Raw genomic sequence first — 21,511 nt, 5'->3', positions numbered from 1 at the left:
AGTTGAATTTATTAAACTAACAGCAGTCTTTAGTCTCTCTCTCGTTTACTTTATGTGGACAGTATAGTGTTTATAATATCCTTCGATTAAACACAAAGGGGTTCTTGTTTCTTGTATTACAATCAATAATCATTCAAGAACTTGAAATACTAAACAAAAAGTGGATGTTTCCCAAAGCCCTACACAAAACATGTTAGCTTATATTTCTTTTATTATAATCATGTATTGAGAAATGATATGGGAGATCTTGAAACATTGGAAAGTGCTTCTTCTTCCCAGCCGGCGATGTCGTCGGTGGCTTTTACCTAATTACGCATATAAAAAAAAGAAAAGAAAAAGAAGCTGTTACTGGTGTGAGTGGTGTGCATGTGAGGATGCCTGCAAGAAAACGTTGAAGCATCGAAGGAAATGGATTTGTCTGAGAAGCATCAACCACCACTGAAATAGAAGAATCTTATACTCATTGGGAAAGTCATTATTGGGATTCTCTATTCTTTCTTAACACAGAGCCAGTAGTCAGAATAATCTGAAAACTCCTTTTGCAGCAATTGCTTTCAGAACTGTCTATCTTCTTGCTAGATAGAAAACAACAGAGGAATATATACACTAGTCACAAAGACACTCTCATCAAAGGATAAGAAAGAACACGAACCAATACAAACAGAGACCCCAGCAATTTTGGTGTCCGGATTGCTAATAATTTGGACAACAGGACAAAAAATTGTTGAAAATCTGAATCCAACCGAAGAAGATCAAACCCAGCCCTGTTTGTAGCGGCGAAAGAGGTCCTCTGTTTGTGCATTCTTGAAGGCACTGCAGGCAATGAGGTAGACCCATATCAGCACAACCACAGCAACAATGAGAATCACATTGATTTTTCTCCATTCTTTTCTCAGGTTCCCCAATAGACCAGCCTTGCAAGAGTTGCAATTGTAGCACAGTAGGGTCTGGTCATTGTTCCACAAGAGGCAGTCCGGGTCAGCCACCGGGTTCGCCGGGTTTACCCACAATGTTGGGTTCACATAACCGTACCCACAAGCTGTTGGAGGTTTACAGCATCCTGACTGTAACACAGCAGAACCAAAACTTCAGTTCAAGAAGAATATACTTTACGATAGTGATAACATTAAATAAACAACAAAAGGGCATAAAACGACACCCCACCAAACTATGTCACTTTATAATCAAGCGAAAGCTGGCAACCATAACAACTATACTTTTTTATCTTCTGGAACAAGGACAAAATCTTGGCCTCAATTATTCTAGGTTGATTATTACTTTAATCTTGTCTATATTCCATGATTTTTCAGGATTATTATCATCTTTCTATTGGCACAAACTCTAATGGCTTCCATTACAGTGCAGGGAAAACCCCACACAGCACGAGATGTGCCTAATTTCTTCTACTGCATTATAAAGCATGCAGATTTAAGCTATGAAAATTAAAAACTAATCTAGCTCTGTGGACAGCGTTGATCCCTTAGCAGATTAGTGGGTCCTATCGTACTCCCTTTGAACTTTTATAGGGTTAGGCATAGGAATAGTAATTTTTAACATTGCATGTGAACCCGATATAAACTCAACACAAAATTGGTATTGGTGAATTAAGGTTAAAAAATTTGACTAATTTAATTAAATGAGTTAAATTATAATTTTATATACATGTCTTGACACAATTCAAAATCGACACATAACATTTAGAGCTATCAATTTTTGACAAACTACAAATCTTACATGAACCCAACACAACGCACGACAAGTTGACACAAACACCCAGAAATGAACACCTATTGTACTCCCTTTGAACTTTTATAGTGTCATGCATAAGACTAGCAATTTTTAACACGACATCTCAACCTGACACAAATCTAAATCCAACACGAAACTGGTGAATTAAGATTAAGAGATTTGAAATTGACGAATTAAGATTAAGAGATTTAACCTATTTAATTAAGTGAGTCGAGTTATAATTGACCTGTAACCTTATATGTATGCCTTGATACCACTCAAAACCAAGATAACATGTATCAATTTTTTACAGGATCTTGAAAATTTAACATCAACCCAACACAACACACGACAACTTGACCGAACATTAATTGTCGCCCGTAGTTAGGCAGGCCAGAAGTGAAGGTACGATCGACCTGCTGAGAGACTGTCATATGGAACAGACACGAATGTCATGGGACTGAAAAAGTCGTTGCGGCAGTCACCGACAACGCGCCACAACGCGGCATTTTTAGTAAAGTGAAAAACTAAGACCCAGTTTGGATGAACGCCAAAATTCTACTTCTTCGAGATTCTTTGATAGATTTTCTTTAAAATTCTCGGCGTAGAAACAAAATTAAAGAGAAAGGGTATCTTTCTTTCTTTGTAAAATCGAGAATTGAATGAAAGCACCCAAACAGGTAGAGTAGAATTGAAAGAAAGAGAAACAGAAAAGGAGAACAGAACTTGCCTGAAGAGGAGAGATATGAGCGGCGAAGAACTGATCGGCGGAGATGTAATTCTGGGTAAGCTTAGCGCAAACGTCAGACTCAGCTAAACAGGTCCTAATCTTGTCCCAATTGGCGGAGTTGGTGATGTGGTCTCTGAGCCACTCTGAAAAGCCGTCGAGGCGGTACTCTTTGTAGGCTCGGCCGGGGACGGAGTAGGCGCCGTTGGGGCGCGTGACGATGAAGGCGAAAACGAGGAGGATGAGGAGGAGGCCGATGAGGATGGCCATGCAACAGAGGTAGAACGCCAGAAGGCCCTGGCGGTTCCAGTAGGCGCCGACGAAGCCGGCGAGGGCAACGAGGAGGATGAGCACACCGAGGATGACGACGGGCCACCGGAAGTAGTGGGTGCACTCGTTGTCGGCCTTGTTGGCTAGCCATATGCCGGAGGCGATGATTGGGATAGCGGCCAGGATGGCCACGAAGTTGAGGATTGCTGTCAATTTGTTGCTCACTCCCATGGCTCACACTGAGAATTGGAGAGTGTGAGATATGAGGATCTGGTGGGTTGGAGTATGCAAGGGAAAGTGGTTGGAAGGTAAACGATACAGCCGAAAAAGTTTTCTTTTTTGACTTTTCAGCATCCAAAAATGCTTGGGAACTTTTTTTTCTTACAAAAAGTAATTAAGTTTGCGCAAGCATCCGTTGCGAACAGTCGAACTCATGTCCAAATATTACTGTTATTAACCGTTATTGTAAATTTTGATATATATATATATATATATATATATATATATATGTGTGTGTTTGTATGTACATGATAATAATAATATATTTATAAATATACTATAAAACATACGTATAAACATGAAATTAGATTATTTTAAAAAATTTAAGTTAATTTGTTAATTAACTCAAATGATAAAGTTTTATCAATAATTAATTAATTAATAATTAATATAGATTTACAAAGAAAAAAAATCATGATATTTATTTTATATAAAAATTGAATAAATTAACTGAGAAGATATGAACAAAATTTGAGTTCCGTCAAAAAAATAAATAAGTTAAGCTTGAACAAATTATGTAGTTCAATGATAAGCTCGAGCTCAATTTAGATTCAAAATAAAATAAAACAAAACAAAACTTCAACATTTAATAAGACTACAACCCTAATTTTTTTTCTTTGTAAGAGCTAAAATATAGGTTAAAGGCGTGTATACTTTGGAGTAATGATTTACACAATGCTGGCGTGCATGAACAGGTTATACACGCTCAATAATTTTTTTTTTAATATTTTAATAAAATATTAAAAAATAAAAATAAAAATAAAAATGGTTGGACGTGCATAAACCAGCGTTGTGTTTATCTTTAGCTTTATACCTGCCCAGATTTTGCTTGCAAACTGAAAACGCGTTCCTTTTTACCCAAACGGAGCGACTTATCAGACATCCACGTGACAAGGCGATAAGTCACCACGTGGTCCACGTTCCCTGAATTTCATTGGTGCTTGGAACTATCAAATCCCAAGTCCCAATGTGAGGCGTCAAAATAGTGGTTTTTATCACCACCATGTTTTGTTTTATTTTATTTCACCACTAATCAAGATTATGACTTTTTAATTTTTTTTTTGTTGATTATAATTTAGCGGTAATTATGACCGATAATTTTATTATCTTAATTGTTAGTAATTCGAATAACAAAGATAAACACTTATGTTTGAGTAGGTATCAAACATTTCTCTCACCTGTTTATAAAGACTTTCAAATTTTTTATCTGAATTACTATCTAAGAAAAAAAAAAAAAACTATTGGATGACTATAAATCAGTGTAATGGTGTTGGAAAACCGGACAAAAAGTTGGTACGTAAAGGTTGAAAGAGTTCGGCTTGTAAAGAAAAGATGTCCAAAAATTTATATACATTATATTTTAAGTCAAGTAAGACACTTTGAATCGTAATATATCATCACGCTTAGACGTCTACAACAATTCATTGTATCTTATAAGTCGTTCTTTCCGTGAGTCCGAACCCATGACAAATTGTTTCGCTGTAATATCAAGTGATACAAAATATAAAGATTGAAATTGCGAGCCCAATTACAACGACATCATTTTCTTGACCCAAAATGCAATCATGGACGCAAGCCCAATCCTTTTTATCTGAAGTCTGGACATTTCCTTTTAGTTAAAAAGTTTCCCGCGTTTTCTCTTCCCTAAGACCCAGCTTCTTCAGCCTCAAGCCAGAGAGGAAGAGAGAGCGAAAATGGAGTCATGGGTGGCACTCCTCGAGATCTTCCTGAAGTCCCCGGCACCTGAGACCGAAGCATCTCAATGGTTACACCAAGCGTTCAATGCCTCATCGTCTACAGCCCCAATTACCACGAGCGCTTTCCTCTCGATACTCACAAAACCCTCTGACGCCGTTGTCATCGAGTGCTCGTCATCTTCTACTCCTTCCTCGACTCCTAGCACAAAGCGGTAGAAAATATCAACACAACCCGATTACCCTCTATCTTCGTTTTGATTGATTTTTTTTTTTTTTTTTTTGGGTGTATTTTTTGGTTTATTTTACTTGTTACGAATTTTGATCAACAGGGTCATGTTTATAGAGACTTTACCGAGTACAATTCAGGCTCGGGTTCTCTCTTTTCTGGCTTATGAGCGCCAGAGGTTTTGCGCGCGGGACTTGTCGATGCTGGCTCGGAATGTTTTGAGTGGGAATCAGGGGCTTGATTTTTGGGTCAAGAGAGCCGCTTGCAATCTGCTCGATGCATTGTCTGAGTCGAATTACGAATGGATTTCTTGCTTGGGTTTGGATTCTGGGGAAGAGGGCGTGGATGAAGAGTTTGAATCAGTACCGGGTTGGCTTAAGGAGGCTGCGGGTGCCAATGATATTCTTTTCCCTTGGCTTCCTATTTCGCCTGATGAATTGGATTCAACAACATTTCTTGGTAATGATGGTGATAGTGTAGATTTCCCCAAGCAAGACGGACAGATTGGAGGAGAAGAGTTGAGTGAAGTTGCGGAGGAAATGGAGATCGATCAGCCGTCAAATGTTCCTCTTGAACCTGAAGTTCAGGAAAAGATTACTTGTTTGAAAGCTAGGATTATGACTTTTGAATCTTCTTCAAAAGCGGTGGATTTAGCTACTGAAATTCGCCAACTTTGCTTGGACAAGGGCAGAGATTCTTTTGTGGTCTTGGGTCTCATAGAACCTTGGCTGGCGGATGATGAGACTGCTTCAGTTTTAATTTCGCATCTTGCGAATGGAAGCGAAGAAGAGCTTAGTTGGCCGAGCCAGGTTCTATGCTCAGTCATCCTTCCCAAGTTGTTGTTCCTCGAAAAACCAGCTTCTCGTGTGCTTGTGGCTGCAATAACAGAGTATTGCAAGCTTCATCAGAAAGCAGCCGTGTATGCACTCTTGTTTCCATTGATTTTCCGGAGAGAAGGCATCAACAACCCCATCTGTGATGTGATCACGAGGATCATTAGGGAATGTTTGCACCCAGCTCATGTTTCCGCTTTTTGCCAAAAGCTATTATGTGGAGAAAAAGATGAAAGGAGGATTATCTGTCTTCCCTGCCATCAACATTTGCTATCTAATGAGTTTGTGTGGACAGAATCATTGTTTAACCTGTTCCAAATCATCTTGAATCATAATGTTCATTTAACTCAAGATTCCATTGATCAAATTGTTTACCAGGGTCAGCAATTGGCTGTAAATTTTTCCAAATCTTTAAAATTTGGGAACTTTTTGTTGTGTTTTGTCACCAAATGTTCTCCATTGTTGAAGCCTCATAAGCTTTTATTGATTGAAGCTGTTGAGAAAACCAGTACTCTTGTTACCAAATCTATATTATCTAAATTGGCTAACTTGTAGCTATTCTATGAAAATCTCTGAATTCTTGTTTGTTGCTGTGAGCTTCAGTCATTCTCTAACTCTGTAAAAACTGATTACTTATTATTACTGTTATATAGAAAACTGCATACTTATTAGATCTTTCTTCAAAACTTTTTATCTATTTTTATTTAATTGAATTATCCAGGACCATTTGTGGGCCTCTGCTTCAGTCATCCATTGGTTTCATTGTTTGAGGATGGAACTTTCCATTAGGAGGGTTAAAAAGCTGCTCTACCAGGGCAACATTAATGGTTTGTTGATATTCAAAATTAACAAGGAAAGAAATGGGGTGGATTAAAGGGAGAAAAGCATCATATCTTCCCTCTATTGATAATTGAAAAACATAACATTTGCGATAGCTGGACTAAAAACAAAACATGAAGAAAACATAACAATAACAGAAACTGACAGAGGCTCATGATTGAGTGATGCGTGTATATTCTAGGCTTTGACACCATGGTGACCATTACCCATGTTCTTCATAGACTCCATTCTGGGACCCTTGTCTGTAAACTTTGTGGTGGCATAAAGATTCAGGTAATCTTGAAAACGGAAGTGATTGGGATATAAGAGTTTTGAAGCTGGAGAGATAATGGCATCACCAGCAGGATTGTAGAAGGTAGCAATAGAGAGCCTGCTCCCACTCTTGTCAGCCATGACTCGGTGCAAGGTACTTCTATACCTCCCATTACTCAATACTTCCACTTGGTCTCCTGTGTTCACAAAGATGGTATTATTCTTGGATGGTGGAATCTCTACCCATTCTCCATCTTTGAAGAATTCAAGACCTGGAACTAGGTCATCTTGGAGTAAGAGTATAATTCCACCAGCGTCAGTGTGCTCTCGAAGTCCTCTAACAAGTCCTGGATCAGGACATTGAGGGTACTTCGCCACTTTTGTCCCCACAGAAGGACCTTTGCTCCCCGAGAATGCTTCCATTATGTAACCCTTCTCCAAACCAAGATTCTCACACATGAGCTCAGAAAGCTTCTCTGCCATCTTAATCAGCTGAGCTATGTATTCATCCATTGTTTTGCTGAATTATGCGTAATATTAGTTAGTATACATATATATACATGCATGTAATTAAAAATGCTACATTGTTCAAGTCATATTATAACTTTGACAGCCTATTGACTCACCAGAGATCCTCCGAGAGGTTTCCAATTTTGTTGATGTTAGATGTTGGGTGATGCCAAATGAAGAAGCTGCTTTCCCAGTCTATATCAGAGGTATTTCCTTTTTCTAAGCTTTTGGCTATCTCAGAGTCATAGAAGCTTTCCTTCAAGTTTTCCTCATAGTGTGTGTTTATTAAGTGCTTCACTTTCTCCATCAACTTTTTGTCAATTCCATGGTTCTCAATCTGCAGAAGAGATGTTTTTCATTAGTATGAATAGTAAATGAGATATTCAATTTAAGCTATACAAATATATAAAATAAGATATCCTGTTTACTTGAAAGAAGCCCCATTTTTCACAGGCTTGATGAAGAAGCGCCATTGTTTTGCTCCTCTTCTCACCATTCAGCTCATTAAAATCTATCACAGGGATCTCCATGTCTTTCTATCTATTTCTGATGTTCTGATTGCAAAACACCATTCAAGGTAGGGTATATATAGGGTCGGACAGGAAGTATTTACCAATATTGTAATTGGAAGGTAGTTAGATTTGAAGATATGGTAGTTACAGATTAACCATTTCCTTATTAAAAGTTTAAACAATTTGGGGGATAGAAATGTCCAACAATTTTATTGTCTGGATTGCTAACAATTCAAGCAGCAAATGTGAAAAAGCTCATCTGAGCCCACCTGCCTCAACAAGTTTCGGGCAGCGAACCCACTTGTTAAAACATATGAACCTTATCATATGAGCTTTCTCATATTTTTGGTTCAGATTGTTAGCAATTTAGACAATAAAATTACTGGAGATCCGGATCCTTGTTTGGGTGTTTTGAAAATAGCTAGGTTATTAAACAAGTCAAAGTTCGAGTCCCTAGTAGCTAGTACCATGTGATTCTGTGTGCTTTATTATACTTTTATATTGCTTTGGTCAATCAAGTTTTCACTTGTAAACTAAGTTTTGTTTCTTTCATTTTTCTAAGAAACACTTTCCGTGATTGGATGATTCTATTTCTACTCTTGTAATTCTCGTCACGTGTTGGCCTCTCTTTCTCTCCAACCCCCCACCCCTTCTTTTACTGTGTATAGGGCAATGACAACTTGCCTTTACTTTATCATTTTAAGTATTATTTTTTGGGAAACATTAGAGTCATCAGAATATGCAAAACTAGGGGCAGTTTGACACTGAATATGTTGATTTTCAACAGACAAAGTAAAACAGGGTACGAAAATCTTAGCCGGTGGGCGATTTTGGCTGGAAGTTGTTGTGAAAACATCATGCATTTGCTGGTTTTTATCATTCATCTCAATGGGTCTCAATCCTATGAGTCTAAGGTTTCACTTTTCAGCCCCTGGCCAAACTTTAATTGAACAAACTCTATGTTGGTTTGAAGGAATGCAAAACTAAATTTTAGATCTGACTGACATTAAAGTGAAAGCAGTTTTGAGCGTTTTGTATTTTGAGTTATTTGTTAAAGATTTTGTTTTGAAAACACAAAATAAAAGAAAAAAGACAAACAAAACATAAGAGATGTTTGGAAGAACAAGATAAGATTATAAGTTTAAAGAGATAGATCTGCCATCTTCTTTTTAAGCTTCTAAATTGTCTCTTAAAAAAATGTTTGAAATCATTCTCAATAATGCATCCAGGGAACCTTACTGGAAGATCTAAGACTAGCATCAATGAGAGAGGGCACAATGGGGGCCACCTTTTCCCATGAAAATTTTATAAAGAGAAATGATATAGTACAATAAAAATACTATTTTTTGCCCATAAAAGTCTTAGGTGGCAAGAGGTCATAGGCTCCATCCATAGTTGTTGTGGCCCCACCCATTAATGGACCTATGGCTTCTTGAGTCAAATGGACCCATCAGCTCTTGAGTCACTCGAACGAGATATATGTAGTATTTACTATTTAGCATTATTCTACCAATAAATAGAAAACAAAAGGGGTAACTTCACTGAAAACCCCTAAACTTCCACATGATTTGACAAAGCCCCTCAAACTTCAAAATATCTGAATTTAGTCATCTGAACTTTCAATTGCTCTCAATTTAAACCCTTCTATCAAATTTATAGTTTGGAAATACCAAAATATCTCTGATTTTTTTTTTTTTTTTTTAAATAAAGAAACATTTTGAAATTAAGGGTAAAGTTGGAATTTTAAAAAAAAATCAAGGGTATAAACATCATGTGACGTTTAAAATCTGACGGATGGGTCTAAATTGATTGCAATTGAAAGTTCAAGGAACAAAATTGAGAGATTTTGAAGTTTGAGGGGATTTGTCAAATCGGGTGAAAATTCAGGGATCTTCAGTGAAGTTACCCAAAACAAAAACAAGATAGCGGCCCATTAGATGTGGCGGCCCAACAGCATGAAGAAGGTCCAAAGCCCCATTTTGAGTCAATGGCCCCACAAGTTGGGCTTAAATCGGCCATGATTTGTCTTGGGCTAGGCTTTGAATCTATTCTTGTAAATAAGTAATTCAAAAGCATTAACATCATTTTATTCTTTTAAAAATCCTAATCCTCCAACATTCTATTCTTGAAAATTTTAATTTTTATAAAAACCCATTTTCATTTTTCAATGTTTAATTTTTGGGAAGAATGGAGAGAATGAAAATAGTAATAATATTCAATTACGAGTAATGTTATAAACTTTCCAGAATCTTTAATGAACAAATATTTTTAATTATAGATTTCTTTAATATTAGATGTATCTCTTATTTAATGCTATCAATTTTTTTTTTTTTTTTTAAGAATGGAATGTTGGAGAATTAAGATTTTAGAAGAATCAAATGATATTAATGCATTTTGAATTACTTATTTATCATAATTAGGGGCTTTAATTAAAAAATGTTAACTTATAATTAAGCCTTTAAATATTTGTTATAAAAAAAATAAAAAAAATCTTTGTTAATAGTCATTAATTGAAGGCTTTAGGTGATGCCTAATCTACCTAATGCTAATAGAGGAGTTGGCCGTTGCGCACTTGCACCAAACACACAAAATTACAAAATTATATATATATATATATATATATATATATATTTGACATTTTTAACATATTTTTAGCATATAAATTTTTTAAAATTGTACCTATTATTTTAAACTAAATAATTAAGTTATTATTGTATTTATTATTCTTAAAATTAATAAAAAATAATATTTGAAAAATCAAAATAATAAACAAGTTTAAAATTGTAATTAAAGGATTCTAAGCCCAAACATTCAATGTATCGGTTCACACGCGCAGATACATCGCGTGTGGGATCAGCAAAATGCTCATCACTCTCAGCAACCTTCGTCCCGAACGCGAACTACAAAAACTTTCCCTCTCGTTTTCTCTGCAAACAATCACAGTGTGTGTGCGTGAGAGAGAGGGAGAGAGAGAGGGCGCATTATAAGACGCCGGTGCGCTAACCTACGCACTCGCGGCTCGATTGGTCGCTCCGAGCCTCGGCAATGCGGGTGCGATCCTCTGCGATTCTCGCGCTGTTCTTGCTCTGTCATCTTCGTCTCTGCTTCGGTTCTGGGCCTGCTCGCTCTCTGGTGGATGAGTTCTCCCAGCCGGACTCGGTGTTGGAGGGGAGCAATGCCACCGGCGCCGAGTCGAACGCGTCGCGCAGATCCAACGAGGACAGCTTCGCGGACATAATCGATCGGGCTTTGGAGAGGGAGTTCCCAGAGAACGAGCAAAACGAAGGTCCATTCTAGATCTAAGCTCTTCCAATCTGTGTTCTAATGGCTATGCATTTTGCTTCTTCGGGTACTTCTTGTGGTGGTTGGACTAGGGCTTTTGGATTTTTGAAACCGGCGTTGAATTTTTTTAGTAGCTAATTTTCTTGATTAGAATGCATGAGTATTAATGGTTAATCTTAGCATTATTTTCATTTTCTTGTTGTCCTTGCAGTAGTTTCAGAAAAAAAAAAATTCTTGCAATTTTCTTTTAATTTATACTATTTGTTTTTGGTTCTTTTGGTCTGTTTAATTTTTCAATTTTGTTTTATATCTTAGTGTGTGTATTTTCGTTTTTTCCCTTTTCCTCTGAGAGCTGTTCATTGTTTTTTTTCCCCTTCCAATTAGGAAATTTGATTAACTTAATTTTGCGTATACGTGGGGTCTGTTTAGTCGCCGGAAAATGAGGGAAAAGAGAAAGAGAAAGAAGTGGAGACTACTAGTTAATTTAGTTAGGGCGCATCAGTTATGTTATTTTTCAGTTTCCTTGTCCTTTGCACCAATGAAACAAGGCAATTTGGATGATTTGAAGTAAGAATAGAATTCAAAATCACTTACCTTAGTGTTTCATTTGCAGCCACGGATGCTGGTGGCTTCAACAACAGTGTTACTGAGCAGCAGGTTGGTAGACACATTCTTTAGAATTGCTATAAACTTTAGGGTGACTTCTTAAGGCCATGGAAGGTGTTTTTGAGTAACTAATGCTAGTGTAATAAAGTGAAACTGAGCAATTTAGCAAATGCTTGGTCGATATGTTACCTAAACTTTAGTATGTTTGGTTTATCAGGCTGTTTTGGAAACTGTTGCTAGAATGAAGACCAAGAAAAATGATACAAAGGAGGAGAAGTATGTTTTCTACCTTGTTATTTAAAGATTGTTGATTTCTCTTGATTACAAGTGGTTGTTATAAACAAGTGTGAGTTCAGCCCGGATATTTCATATTGCTGAAATCTTTCTGACTTGTACAGTAGGTCGTTCCATATTCATGATGTTTTTAATTTGGATAGTGAGAATCGAGCAGAAGATATGCCAACTTTAATCGATCGAAAGGTATATCTTGTATTTGTCATTTGAAATTTTTATTTCAATCAAGACACATTTCTGGCGTGAGGCTATAGATGATATGACATAATTATGTTGCTGCTTTTATATGACTAGGACAATGTCTTTATTATATCCAATCGAAAGTCTAAGTATCCTGTGCTACAAGTGGACTTGAGGTTAGCTTACATTCTGTCTTCCTTTTTGCTTTTCCTTGTTTTGAACCCCATTACATATACGATGGCAGCAACTTGCTGGCTGATCCTTCCAACTCAAATTGATGTGCTTGCAGATTGATTTCAGATCTGGTAGTCGTAATTGTCTCTGCAACTTGTGGTGGCATTGCCTTTGCTTGTGCTGGACAGCCGGTATGACCTTTATCACTACTTGAGTCTTTGATTTATTTTTATAGTTACCATATTGCCTCTGAAGAGGGTTTCCTCCTTTTGAATTTTTGCAGGTTTTTACTGGATATCTGCTAGCAGGATCTGTAATTGGACCTGGGGGCTTGAGCTTTGTTAGTGAAATGGTGCAAGTATGTTGCCTTCGTATCTATAAACAGTTATTGTTATTTTGTCCCCCTGATGATTTTTTATTTACTTGTTTGTTACTGAAATAGAAATCATGAATTTAGAAATGACTATAATATAATTATCTTTCAACATTATTGTCTCCAAACATTCTGAGTTCTTACATTATTAATATCTGAAAATTGGAGAAACAGATATTGATGCATGCATAAGATTTGTAACCATCATCTCTGAATTTGGACTGTCTTTAGCCTGTGACATCACAAATTACCTGTATAAGCGTACCATAGCTGTTTGTCTTTTTCCTTTCATATCATTTGTTTATATTGTGAAAGAAAATGTGGTCATGATACAGATGGAGATTGAAGCCTGTTGATCTGTCATGTGATCTGTTTACATGTTACTTTAGTATTTTGAGATATTCATGCATCATGTTCATTTAGTGCAGGTTGAAACAGTTGCTCAATTTGGTGTGATCTTTCTTCTTTTTGCATTGGGCCTGGAGTTTTCCGCAGCAAAGGTTGGCTTGTATTTTTCCTCCTGCAGTCTTCCTTCTAATGTATTTGTTTTATCTATGATTCAGACCCTGCTATAGCCTCTTCTTACCATGTTTGTAGCTTCGTGTTGTTCGAGCTGTGGCAGTTCTAGGAGGTCTACTCCAGATTTTCCTATTTATGTGCTTGTGTGGAATAACAGCCTCGGTATGTATAGGCATTATACTAGATCTTTTTGGGCATATCTGATAAAGACCCCACTGCATGACCCCCAAGAATCAACCTTCATCTATTGTTGTCCACTTGAATTCTCCAATCATATAAATTTTATTGTGCATTTTATGATATTTAGAAGACTGTTGTGCTTCTATGAGGCTTCACAAGTAAATTTTTTGCCGAAAAGGATGAATTAAAAGGTTTTTTAAATTTGATTTGAATTTTCTTGTACTCTAACTAGTTAATAACACTGTGATTGGACACCGTTTAGCATGAAGTGAGCATTTTTTATTGATATTATACATGCTACTCTTTAATGTGAATAAACTTCCATCAATGAATTTCTGATGTATGCAGCTACATGCTTTCTGCAGTTATGTGGTGGCAAGCCTTCTGAGGGGGTATTTGTTGGTGTATTGCTGTCTATGTCTTCGACAGCAGTGGTAACCCTCTTTCTATAGATTTATATTTGATGCCCAATATGCTGACTTTGTCTTTGATTGGTGGAATTATACTCATTACTCTCAGTATATGTTGCTTATGCCAATGAGTTTGACCGGGTGGAAGAGTTTTGTGTATAATCTGGGTGAACATAAACCTTATCTATCATATGATTCATATGGTAATGAATCTTTAGAGAAAAAAAGAATGTTTTTGAAAAAAATCTAGGGAAATCAGGTCAGAACCCTTCTGTGCTTTTGACCATTTTGGATTTTAAAACCCTAGTTTTCAATTTGATAGATTTGAGACTTGAGTTTGGACCCATTCAAAATTTGTTAGCATTCCCGTCAAAATTGATAACAAAAATGGTTGTGAAAAGACGATTATACCCCATACCCAAATATTTAAAAAGAATAGAAATGCCAAAAACCCAAAAAAGTGGCCTTTTTTTATAAAAAAATAAAAAATAAAACTTAAGGGTAGAATTGTCTTTTGGCAATTATTTTGGTTATCAATTTGATGGGAATGCTGGCAGAAGTCTTGAATTTAGAATGAGCCGAAACTCAGATTTCCAATCTATTGAATTGAAAACTGGTGTCTCAAAATCAAAACGGCCTACAGCACAGGGTCCTGACCTGATTTTCCTAACATCTAATAGATGCTTCGTGCTGAACTCAAAACAGTTCTATACAAAAATGAGTTGAAAAACCTTAGAATACTCTTCCTTTACCTTCCAAAATTTTCTTGTAGTTAAATAGGTTTATTTTGCTAATAAGATATTTGTTCACGTGCTTACAAATCAATGGAATGTTTTCTTCTTCTTTTATTTTGTTTTTAATTTTTTTTTTCCATTTGGTGTTTTCGTCTTTTCTTGAGGTCTCTGCAACTACGTGTGAGAATTTAGAAAGCTCCATTAACTATGGTATTGTTAGCGGGCCTTCTCAGAGAAGGAAGGGCAAGACCATTGTGTTGTAGCGCCCTGTGTGGGTTTTATGGGCTGGTGGGTGATTCAGTGGGGCTTTTTGTGGGTTAGCTTGGCTTCTCTGGATGTTTGTTTTTTAGGGTTTTTGGGGTTTCTTGTGTTGGATTTTGGGTGTGGGTCTTTTTTCTTTTTCTAGTTAGGTGTTTTCGCTTGTATACTTCCGGTGTACGTATGGGCGCCTTACGCTTTTAATAAAACTTGTTTATTACTTATCAAAAAAAATAAGTGTGAGAATTTCTGTTCCTATTCCAACTAACCTTTCCATTTTGCAATAATTTTGAATGTGTTATGGGTATCTTATCTCATTATGTATCTGCCATTAGTGTTGCTTCGAAATTATGTACGTCCTTGCATGCATGAATGAACCAAAATTTTATATGCTCATTATTCTGTTTGTTTCTCCAGTTTATCTTGTTTGCCTTTATTAATATCAATATCGAAGATCTCTTTTTGAATTATAGTTGTGCTTGGATCATCTCGGTTGTGCTGCAGGTCTTGAAATTTTTGATGGAAAAAAATAGTGTTAGTGCTCTTCATGGTCAGGTCATAATCGGCACCCTTATCCTGCAGGTATGTGACTGGTACCTGTTTGAACGGTTGTGAAAATTTAAAAGTTTTATTTAGCTTATAAGATTTATTTTATGTTCAAAAGTTTCTATAACATACAAGTTCTGCAGTAAAGTTTTAAGCAATTTGGCCTACCAGGATTGTGCTGTAGGTTTGCTGTTTGCGTTGCTTCCAGTTCTTGGTGGTACTTCCGGTGTTCTTCAAGGAGTAATATCCATGACTAAATCGTAAGCAATGAAAAGAATGGATCACACCTCTTTTATATAGTGTATACAAATTTGTAGAAGATGGCTTACTTTTTGTGTCACACCACCAGCAAATATGTTGTGTGCAATTATATATTTTCTGTCTGTCCTTTGCTTTCATTTGTCACTTTGAAACTGATATCATTAGATGTACTTTCAAGGTTATGTTTATATAAGAACTCGATAATTTGATTGATATGTAATCTGCAGGTTTCTGCCCCACTAGGGACAGTCGTCTGGTTGAGCAGTGATCAGCCAGGCCGTGCCCTGATATGCCATCACATTGTACATAGCTTGGCTCTGCTAGCTTGTTTGAACTCTTTGGAAAGAGATCTGGATCTGCCTTGGTTGGGCCATCTTAAAATGCATGGTCTCTTATACTTAGGAAGGAAATTTTGGTTGCCTTGGATTTAGGAGGGTGTGGGATTGATTATTTATGCTTGATGTAGGCTAGTCTAGGGTGCGGGTATCAATGCGATTTAGGAAAGGATCAGTTATCTGTAATAGATTCACTGGAGTGAGCGAGAACCTGGTTATTTATATTTAAGTGATCATCATATAAGTGGAAGTATGGACTTTAGAAGCATTTGGATTTTCCTGAACATGCTGTAAAGAACTTTTGCTTAAATTTTTTTTAGACATCTATCAACACTAGATGTTAATCTTATACTCTACATAACCTACTTCTTATGTGGGTGGAAAAGGAGTCTAGCTTCAGAGAATTATAATTATGAAACTTTTGAATCCATTCTACTTTGGCTTCTATGAACCACTGCTATTTTTGTGTATTGCACGATTATGTTAGTTAAAAAAATTATGCTTCTCCCTCCTTGAAGAATAGCAGCTTACAAGTATAGGCCTTGGAATCTTTGTCAATGGATATTGGAAATCTTGACTCTATGGTGTTCTGGCACCATGTTTGGGATTTTTGCTGCACAGTAATGAAATAGTTGCATTCTTTTAAGGTTTGCTTAATGACCTAGCAAGAAGAAAGAAAAATGGAAAAGATGCTCTTAAGCAAAGGCCCATAGAAAATAGCATAGTTGATGTCTGTGGCACATCAAGGCAAGATTTAGTTGCCCAGTTTCTATAGTGATTGCATAAGTATTGCAAGTTAATGGCTCTTGCCTATTTTCAATGTTTATTACAATCATTCCTCGGTTTTCACATACTTATTTAATAATTGCAGGTTGGTGGTTTTAATCATATTTTTGGCCATTTTGTCAATATTATCTCGAAAATGTGTACCATGGTTCCTAAAGCTCATGATAAGCCTTTCATCTCAGGTGCTGATACATCTTTTACTTTGATGTACATTTTATGGATATACATTCTTTTGACTGAACTTTTTGTTTGCAGACTAATGAACTCTATCAATTGGCATCGGTGGCATTCTGCTTACTTGTTGCTTGGGTTTGTCTATTTCCCAAGTCTTACTTCTCGCATTATATATTGGCATAGCATATTATTCATATCGTTGTTTACACAACTCGAGCATGTGAAACAGACAAGTTTATATACTGTGTCCTGTTGTAGTTGAATGATGCTACCTAAATCCTCCCCACCGGAAAAGTCTTGACGAACAAGCATGTGCAACCGCCACCCCCTCCCCCCCTCTCATAGTTGCCCCTATTGCTTGCTTGTTTGCAAGTACGTATGTAACTTGGATTTTTTTTGGGCGTCGTTTCAGTGTAGTGATAAGCTGGGTTTAAGCCTTGAACTTGGTTCCTTTGCCGCTGGAGTGATGATATCAACAACTGATCTTGCTCAACATACACTTGAACAAGTATTATACTCTTTTGCTTATGGTTTCAGAAGTTGCACAATGCTTGATGATCTTTGTTTTATAAACTCTCATATGGAGTTAATTGTCTTTTAGGTTGAGCCCATTCGGAATTTTTTTGCTGCTCTCTTTCTCGCCAGCATTGGGATGTTAATACACGTTCATTTCCTTTGGAATCATGTTGATATTTTGCTAGCAGCTGTTATGTTGGTGATCATTATAAAAACTATTGTGGTTGCCATTGTTGTCAAGGGATTTAGATACAACAACAAGACTTCGCTTCTTGTAAGATTCACCGAACTGTTAGTACAGTTATATCCGCGTTTTGTCTATGTCATACATTTCATTGACAGAGGGGCCTTAGGTTATTTCACATGTGTAGGTTGGAATGTCGCTTGCGCAAATTGGGGAATTTGCTTTTGTTCTTCTAAGCCGTGCTTCAAATCTTCATCTAGTTGAGGTGAGTGGTTAAATTTTTTGCAAAATATTAGCTCAGTTGCATAATTTTTTTGTTTTTTTGTAGAAAAAAAAAAAACCCTTGAAAAGAGCAATAGTATGACCAAAAAGAAGAAAAAAAAAAAAAAAGGAAAAAAGAGAGAGATTGCCTCGCTTTTATTCATAACACTAGGTGTAAACTTTCCTTTTTCAGCATTATGTCTTGATCCTGCAACTGAAGGGTTTATTTCAATTGCAGGGCAAATTGTATCTACTGCTGCTTGGCACAACAGCTCTCAGTCTGGTATGTGATCCATTTTATTACATGTTGCAAGTGATAGAGTATGAATGCAGGGTTCCTGAGAATTCTTTCTACTGTCTATTTTATTGTGATCAACAATTACTGATTGAAGAGAACTATTAATCCATTGCATCACAAATTATTTATACCATATCACTCTTAACATTGAACTAAGAACATGTTTGAGATTGTGTTTGAGAAATAGAACTTTTAAGTTAAAAAATGTTTTTTTTTGGCTATTTTTTGGCTTTTTGGACCCTTAAAAGCACTTTTAATGTTTTTTATCAAATGGAATTTTTTTTTTTCAAACTGATTTTTTTGAGTATTAAATACACTTTTAGGCTCCTTAAACGCACACCTAAATAGTAAGAGCTTGTTTAGGATTGCGTTTGAGAAATAGAGCTTTTAAGTCAAAAAGAGCTTTTGGGCAAAAGCTTTATTTTTAAGCTTTTGCTAAGAGTGTTTTTGGCCATTTTTAGGTTTTTTGGACCATTAAAAACGTTTTTAATTCTCTTACCAAATGAGTACTTTTTTCTTCAAACGGACTTTTTAAGTGTTAAAAGCACTTTTAGACCCCTCAAATACAATCCTAAACAGGCCCTAAGTCTGTTGAGCATTGGAGACATAAATGTCAACCATTTTAATTTGTCCAGGCAATTTAACTAAAGACATTCTTTTGCATGCCAAAAAATTCTGGGAACAACTTAATACCCTATGGGAGAATGAGGTGGTTATATCCCATTGCTTTTGATGCTTGGTGTTTGCGGACAAAATATAACAAACTACAGTGCAAACTATATGTAGCTTCCATGAAGCTGCTTTTTTTTTTTTAAGTGTGGTGTTAGTGAATATACTACCAGAGGATCAATCACTGGTTTACTACCAATCAGGCTGTCAGATGATTTACTTGTACAATGTTTGTCGATTTGTAGGGTTATCTCAACAATTTGTTCAATCTTCTTTTTGCTTGATATCTAATAAGCAGGATGCTGTGGGTGAAATTAGAATATTTTGATTGAATAGAATTAGCAGTATTTGACGGCTTTGTTAATACTTGAGTTATTGTTATCATTTTTGGAATCAACCAAATATTGTGATTTCAATGACACGATAATGCAGGTGACCACACCATTGCTTTTCAAGCTGATTCCTGCTGTAGTACATATTGGGGTATTGTTGCGGTGGTTCTCTCCAGATAGTTCAATTGAGGTAATCGTCTACCCTAGAAGAAATTCATTCTTGCAGTCACTAATTATTCACCATGTACAAGGTGCAAAATTGTTTTTGAGGTATCTTGAATATCATTTCTCCTCCCAGATTGGATTTAAAGGAGATAGCCTTCGTGCAGAGAGTGCTAAGCGTATTGCTCTGATGGTCCAAGGGTCTCATGTTTCATGATGTTAAATATAGCATGAAAACCAGAAAAAAATTGCAATTTTCAGAGCTTACCTGATGGGCTTCTTATACTCTGGAGAACAGGTGCTCAAGAGTCCAAAGGAGGTTGACTAAGTGAACAGGTGCTCATCACGTGCTGCCTGCTTTCAATACTTATATCTGACCAGGCTAGATTGATTGAAAAATGCCAACTGAGACAAAAGAAACAGGCAGTGCAGTAAATATGCAATCCATATGCTGACATATTCTAATTTTGATTCGGGCCACCATGTTACTCTGCTGGATGGATGGCCTTTTTAATTTTATTTTTTTTGGGTGTAAAGTAGTGTTCTTTTTTTGTAATTTAATTCATTTCAACCTGTTATTTTAGTTGATAGTTGTTTGTTGTTTTGTTTATTTTATTAATTGTTTGTAAGTCAGAAATCCACGCCATTATAAACCCACAAATTTACTAATGCAATTTTGTTCATGTAATGAGGCCACTGTAATCAGGATGTTCTTTTTTTCATTGCTTAAACTTTTGAGAAGATGAGTTTTAGGCATGCTACACCTTTTTATTTTAAGTTCATTATAAATTGATGTAGTAGTTCATGCAGCTTTTGCCATGTTTACAAATTGATGTGGCATTTATTGCGTTAACTTTTAAAATGTGAATTGTCACGTGAATTATCATGTGACCCGCATTTTTGTAAAATGTGGACTGACATGTTTGTAAGAGTAGAATGAGCTGTAGTATATTGAGCATATTCTTTTGACCGGATGTAGGTCTCATTTGGTTTGTGGAATGGGTATTCCATTAAGAAATAGAATAGTTATTATTAGGAATAGAAGATAGTGGAATGTCATAGTTATTCTTATTCCTTGGTTTAGTAACAACACACATGCTTTTAAGTGGAATTGAATCAAAATTACTAAAAATTCTCCTCACTATTTTTTTTTTCAACTTAATTAAAAACAAAAAATATAAAAAATTTAATGGGTGGCCGCCGGCTGGGGTGGCCACTACTACCCTTGAAGTTGTCTAGGGTGGTCCCCGGTAAGCATCGAGGGTGGCTAAGGTCACGGGGGTGGTCACACCACCCCAGCCTCTTTTGTTTTTGTGGGATGGGTGACCAGCCACTCATTTTATTTTCCAGTTTTTTTTTTTTTTTTGTAAGTTTGAAATAAAAAGAAAAAATAGGGGTTTCTTTTTTGGAAAGTGTCGCCTATTTCTCTAATTTTTTAGATGAATAACTATTCATTTATTTAAGAGATTGGTTATTCTCAAGGGAATAACTATTCCTAAGAATAGATTCCTACCAAATAAAAGAATAACTATTTCTTCCTTTCTATCTATTTTGTAAACTAAACGGGCCATAGAGTCATATAATGTGGTTCTTTGCTAAAGTTCCTAATCACTCATTCATTCCAAGAGGCAATAGCAGGCTTTCTAGGAATTTTGTCAAGGCTCAAGTACTAATAGAATATAAGCAGAAGTGCCTTACAAACAATTATATAGGAGGAATTCGATAGATGACGATGTCTCTTAAGTACTAAAAGAATATAACTTAAGCTCTTTAATTAAACGGGTCAAATTTTTTCGATTATAACATACTAATTTTTTGTTCATTCGTGTTAAAATTGATAGACTTAAAAGTTAAGTTTGGGTGGTGTCAAGGTATGGGTAAATTATATAGGTCAATTCTAATCAGATTCATTTAACTAAATGAATCAAACCACTCAATCATAACCCTCTAATTTTGTGTTGAGTTCGTATTAAGTTTTTGGGTTACGTAAAAATTGCCAACCCTTGATTCAAAATAAACAAGAACGATACGTTGATGAACTTATAGGTCCTTAGCCTATACCAATTCGACTTTAGATGGATGGAAAATGAGGGCCTCAAAGGA

At 36.2% G+C, this 21,511-nt stretch overlaps 4 protein-coding genes across 7 annotated transcripts; 2 read left to right on the top strand and 2 right to left on the bottom strand.

Annotated features, from left to right (window-relative positions):
• Positions 1–494: 494 nt before the first annotated feature.
• LOC132165543 (tetraspanin-2) lies at positions 495–3,071 on the bottom strand. Its single transcript, XM_059576159.1, has 2 exons — positions 2,455–3,071; positions 495–1,060 (listed from the first exon to the last, which is right to left on the bottom strand). Exons 1-2 carry the CDS (start codon positions 2,954–2,956, stop codon positions 753–755), a joined length of 810 nt encoding a protein of 269 aa, XP_059432142.1. The 5' UTR covers positions 2,957–3,071; the 3' UTR covers positions 495–752.
• A 1,560-nt stretch (positions 3,072–4,631) lies between these two features.
• On the top strand, positions 4,632–6,329 carry LOC132165541 (uncharacterized). Its single transcript, XM_059576157.1, has 2 exons — positions 4,632–4,913; positions 5,031–6,329. The coding sequence occupies exons 1-2, from the start codon at positions 4,699–4,701 to the stop codon at positions 6,313–6,315; spliced, it is 1,500 nt and encodes a 499-aa protein (XP_059432140.1). The 5' UTR covers positions 4,632–4,698; the 3' UTR covers positions 6,316–6,329.
• A 241-nt stretch (positions 6,330–6,570) lies between these two features.
• On the bottom strand, positions 6,571–7,935 carry LOC132165542 (1-aminocyclopropane-1-carboxylate oxidase 1). Its single transcript, XM_059576158.1, has 3 exons — positions 7,791–7,935; positions 7,479–7,699; positions 6,571–7,372 (listed from the first exon to the last, which is right to left on the bottom strand). The coding sequence occupies exons 1-3, from the start codon at positions 7,890–7,892 to the stop codon at positions 6,778–6,780; spliced, it is 918 nt and encodes a 305-aa protein (XP_059432141.1). The 5' UTR covers positions 7,893–7,935; the 3' UTR covers positions 6,571–6,777.
• Positions 7,936–10,709: 2,774 nt separating this feature from the next.
• Positions 10,710–20,091, top strand: LOC132165540 (K(+) efflux antiporter 4). Of its 4 annotated transcripts, none has more exons than XM_059576154.1 (20): positions 10,710–11,160; positions 11,770–11,813; positions 11,980–12,038; positions 12,164–12,242; positions 12,351–12,412; positions 12,526–12,601; positions 12,694–12,768; positions 13,212–13,283; positions 13,381–13,464; positions 13,848–13,916; positions 15,389–15,466; positions 15,602–15,690; positions 16,898–16,994; positions 17,068–17,121; positions 17,399–17,494; positions 17,588–17,776; positions 17,874–17,951; positions 18,186–18,230; positions 19,347–19,436; positions 19,545–20,091. In XM_059576154.1, the coding sequence occupies exons 1-20, from the start codon at positions 10,920–10,922 to the stop codon at positions 19,623–19,625; spliced, it is 1,758 nt and encodes a 585-aa protein (XP_059432137.1). In that variant the 5' UTR covers positions 10,710–10,919; the 3' UTR covers positions 19,626–20,091. The 4 variants fall into 4 exon arrangements, with proteins under 4 accessions (XP_059432137.1, XP_059432138.1, XP_059432135.1 ...); XM_059576155.1 differs by having other exon boundaries at positions 12,161–12,242; positions 19,707–20,091; XM_059576152.1 differs by having other exon boundaries at positions 12,161–12,242.
• Positions 20,092–21,511: the final 1,420 nt, after the last annotated feature.

This window comes from Corylus avellana, chromosome ca11 (genome assembly GCF_901000735.1).
Source record: "Corylus avellana chromosome ca11, CavTom2PMs-1.0".
Classification (NCBI taxonomy): Eukaryota; Viridiplantae; Streptophyta; class Magnoliopsida; order Fagales; family Betulaceae; genus Corylus; species Corylus avellana.
This window is presented reverse-complemented; position numbering and strand designations above follow the sequence as displayed.

What these genes read in the sequence shown, in the direction of transcription:
- LOC132165543 (XM_059576159.1), bottom strand. Translation starts at nt 2,956, where the DNA reads ATGGGAGTGAGCAACAAATTGACAGCAATCCTCAACTTCGTGGCCATC. An exon ending in TATCTCTCCTCTTCAGGCAA is followed by an intron (nt 1,061 to 2,454) that starts GTTCTGTTCTCC and finishes TGTTACAGTCAG; the next exon opens with GATGCTGTAAACCTCCAACA.
- LOC132165541 (XM_059576157.1), top strand. Translation starts at nt 4,699, where the DNA reads ATGGAGTCATGGGTGGCACTCCTCGAGATCTTCCTGAAGTCCCCGGCA. An exon ending in TCGACTCCTAGCACAAAGCG is followed by an intron (nt 4,914 to 5,030) that starts GTAGAAAATATC and finishes TTTGATCAACAG; the next exon opens with GGTCATGTTTATAGAGACTT.
- LOC132165542 (XM_059576158.1), bottom strand. Translation starts at nt 7,892, where the DNA reads ATGGAGATCCCTGTGATAGATTTTAATGAGCTGAATGGTGAGAAGAGG. An exon ending in AAAAATGGGGCTTCTTTCAA is followed by an intron (nt 7,700 to 7,790) that starts GTAAACAGGATA and finishes TCTCTTCTGCAG; the next exon opens with ATTGAGAACCATGGAATTGA. An exon ending in AACCTCTCGGAGGATCTCTG is followed by an intron (nt 7,373 to 7,478) that starts GTGAGTCAATAG and finishes CGCATAATTCAG; the next exon opens with CAAAACAATGGATGAATACA.
- LOC132165540 (XM_059576152.1), top strand. Translation starts at nt 10,920, where the DNA reads ATGCGGGTGCGATCCTCTGCGATTCTCGCGCTGTTCTTGCTCTGTCAT. An exon ending in CAAATCTTCATCTAGTTGAG is followed by an intron (nt 17,952 to 18,185) that starts GTGAGTGGTTAA and finishes TTTCAATTGCAG; the next exon opens with GGCAAATTGTATCTACTGCT. An exon ending in GCACAACAGCTCTCAGTCTG is followed by an intron (nt 18,231 to 19,346) that starts GTATGTGATCCA and finishes ACGATAATGCAG; the next exon opens with GTGACCACACCATTGCTTTT.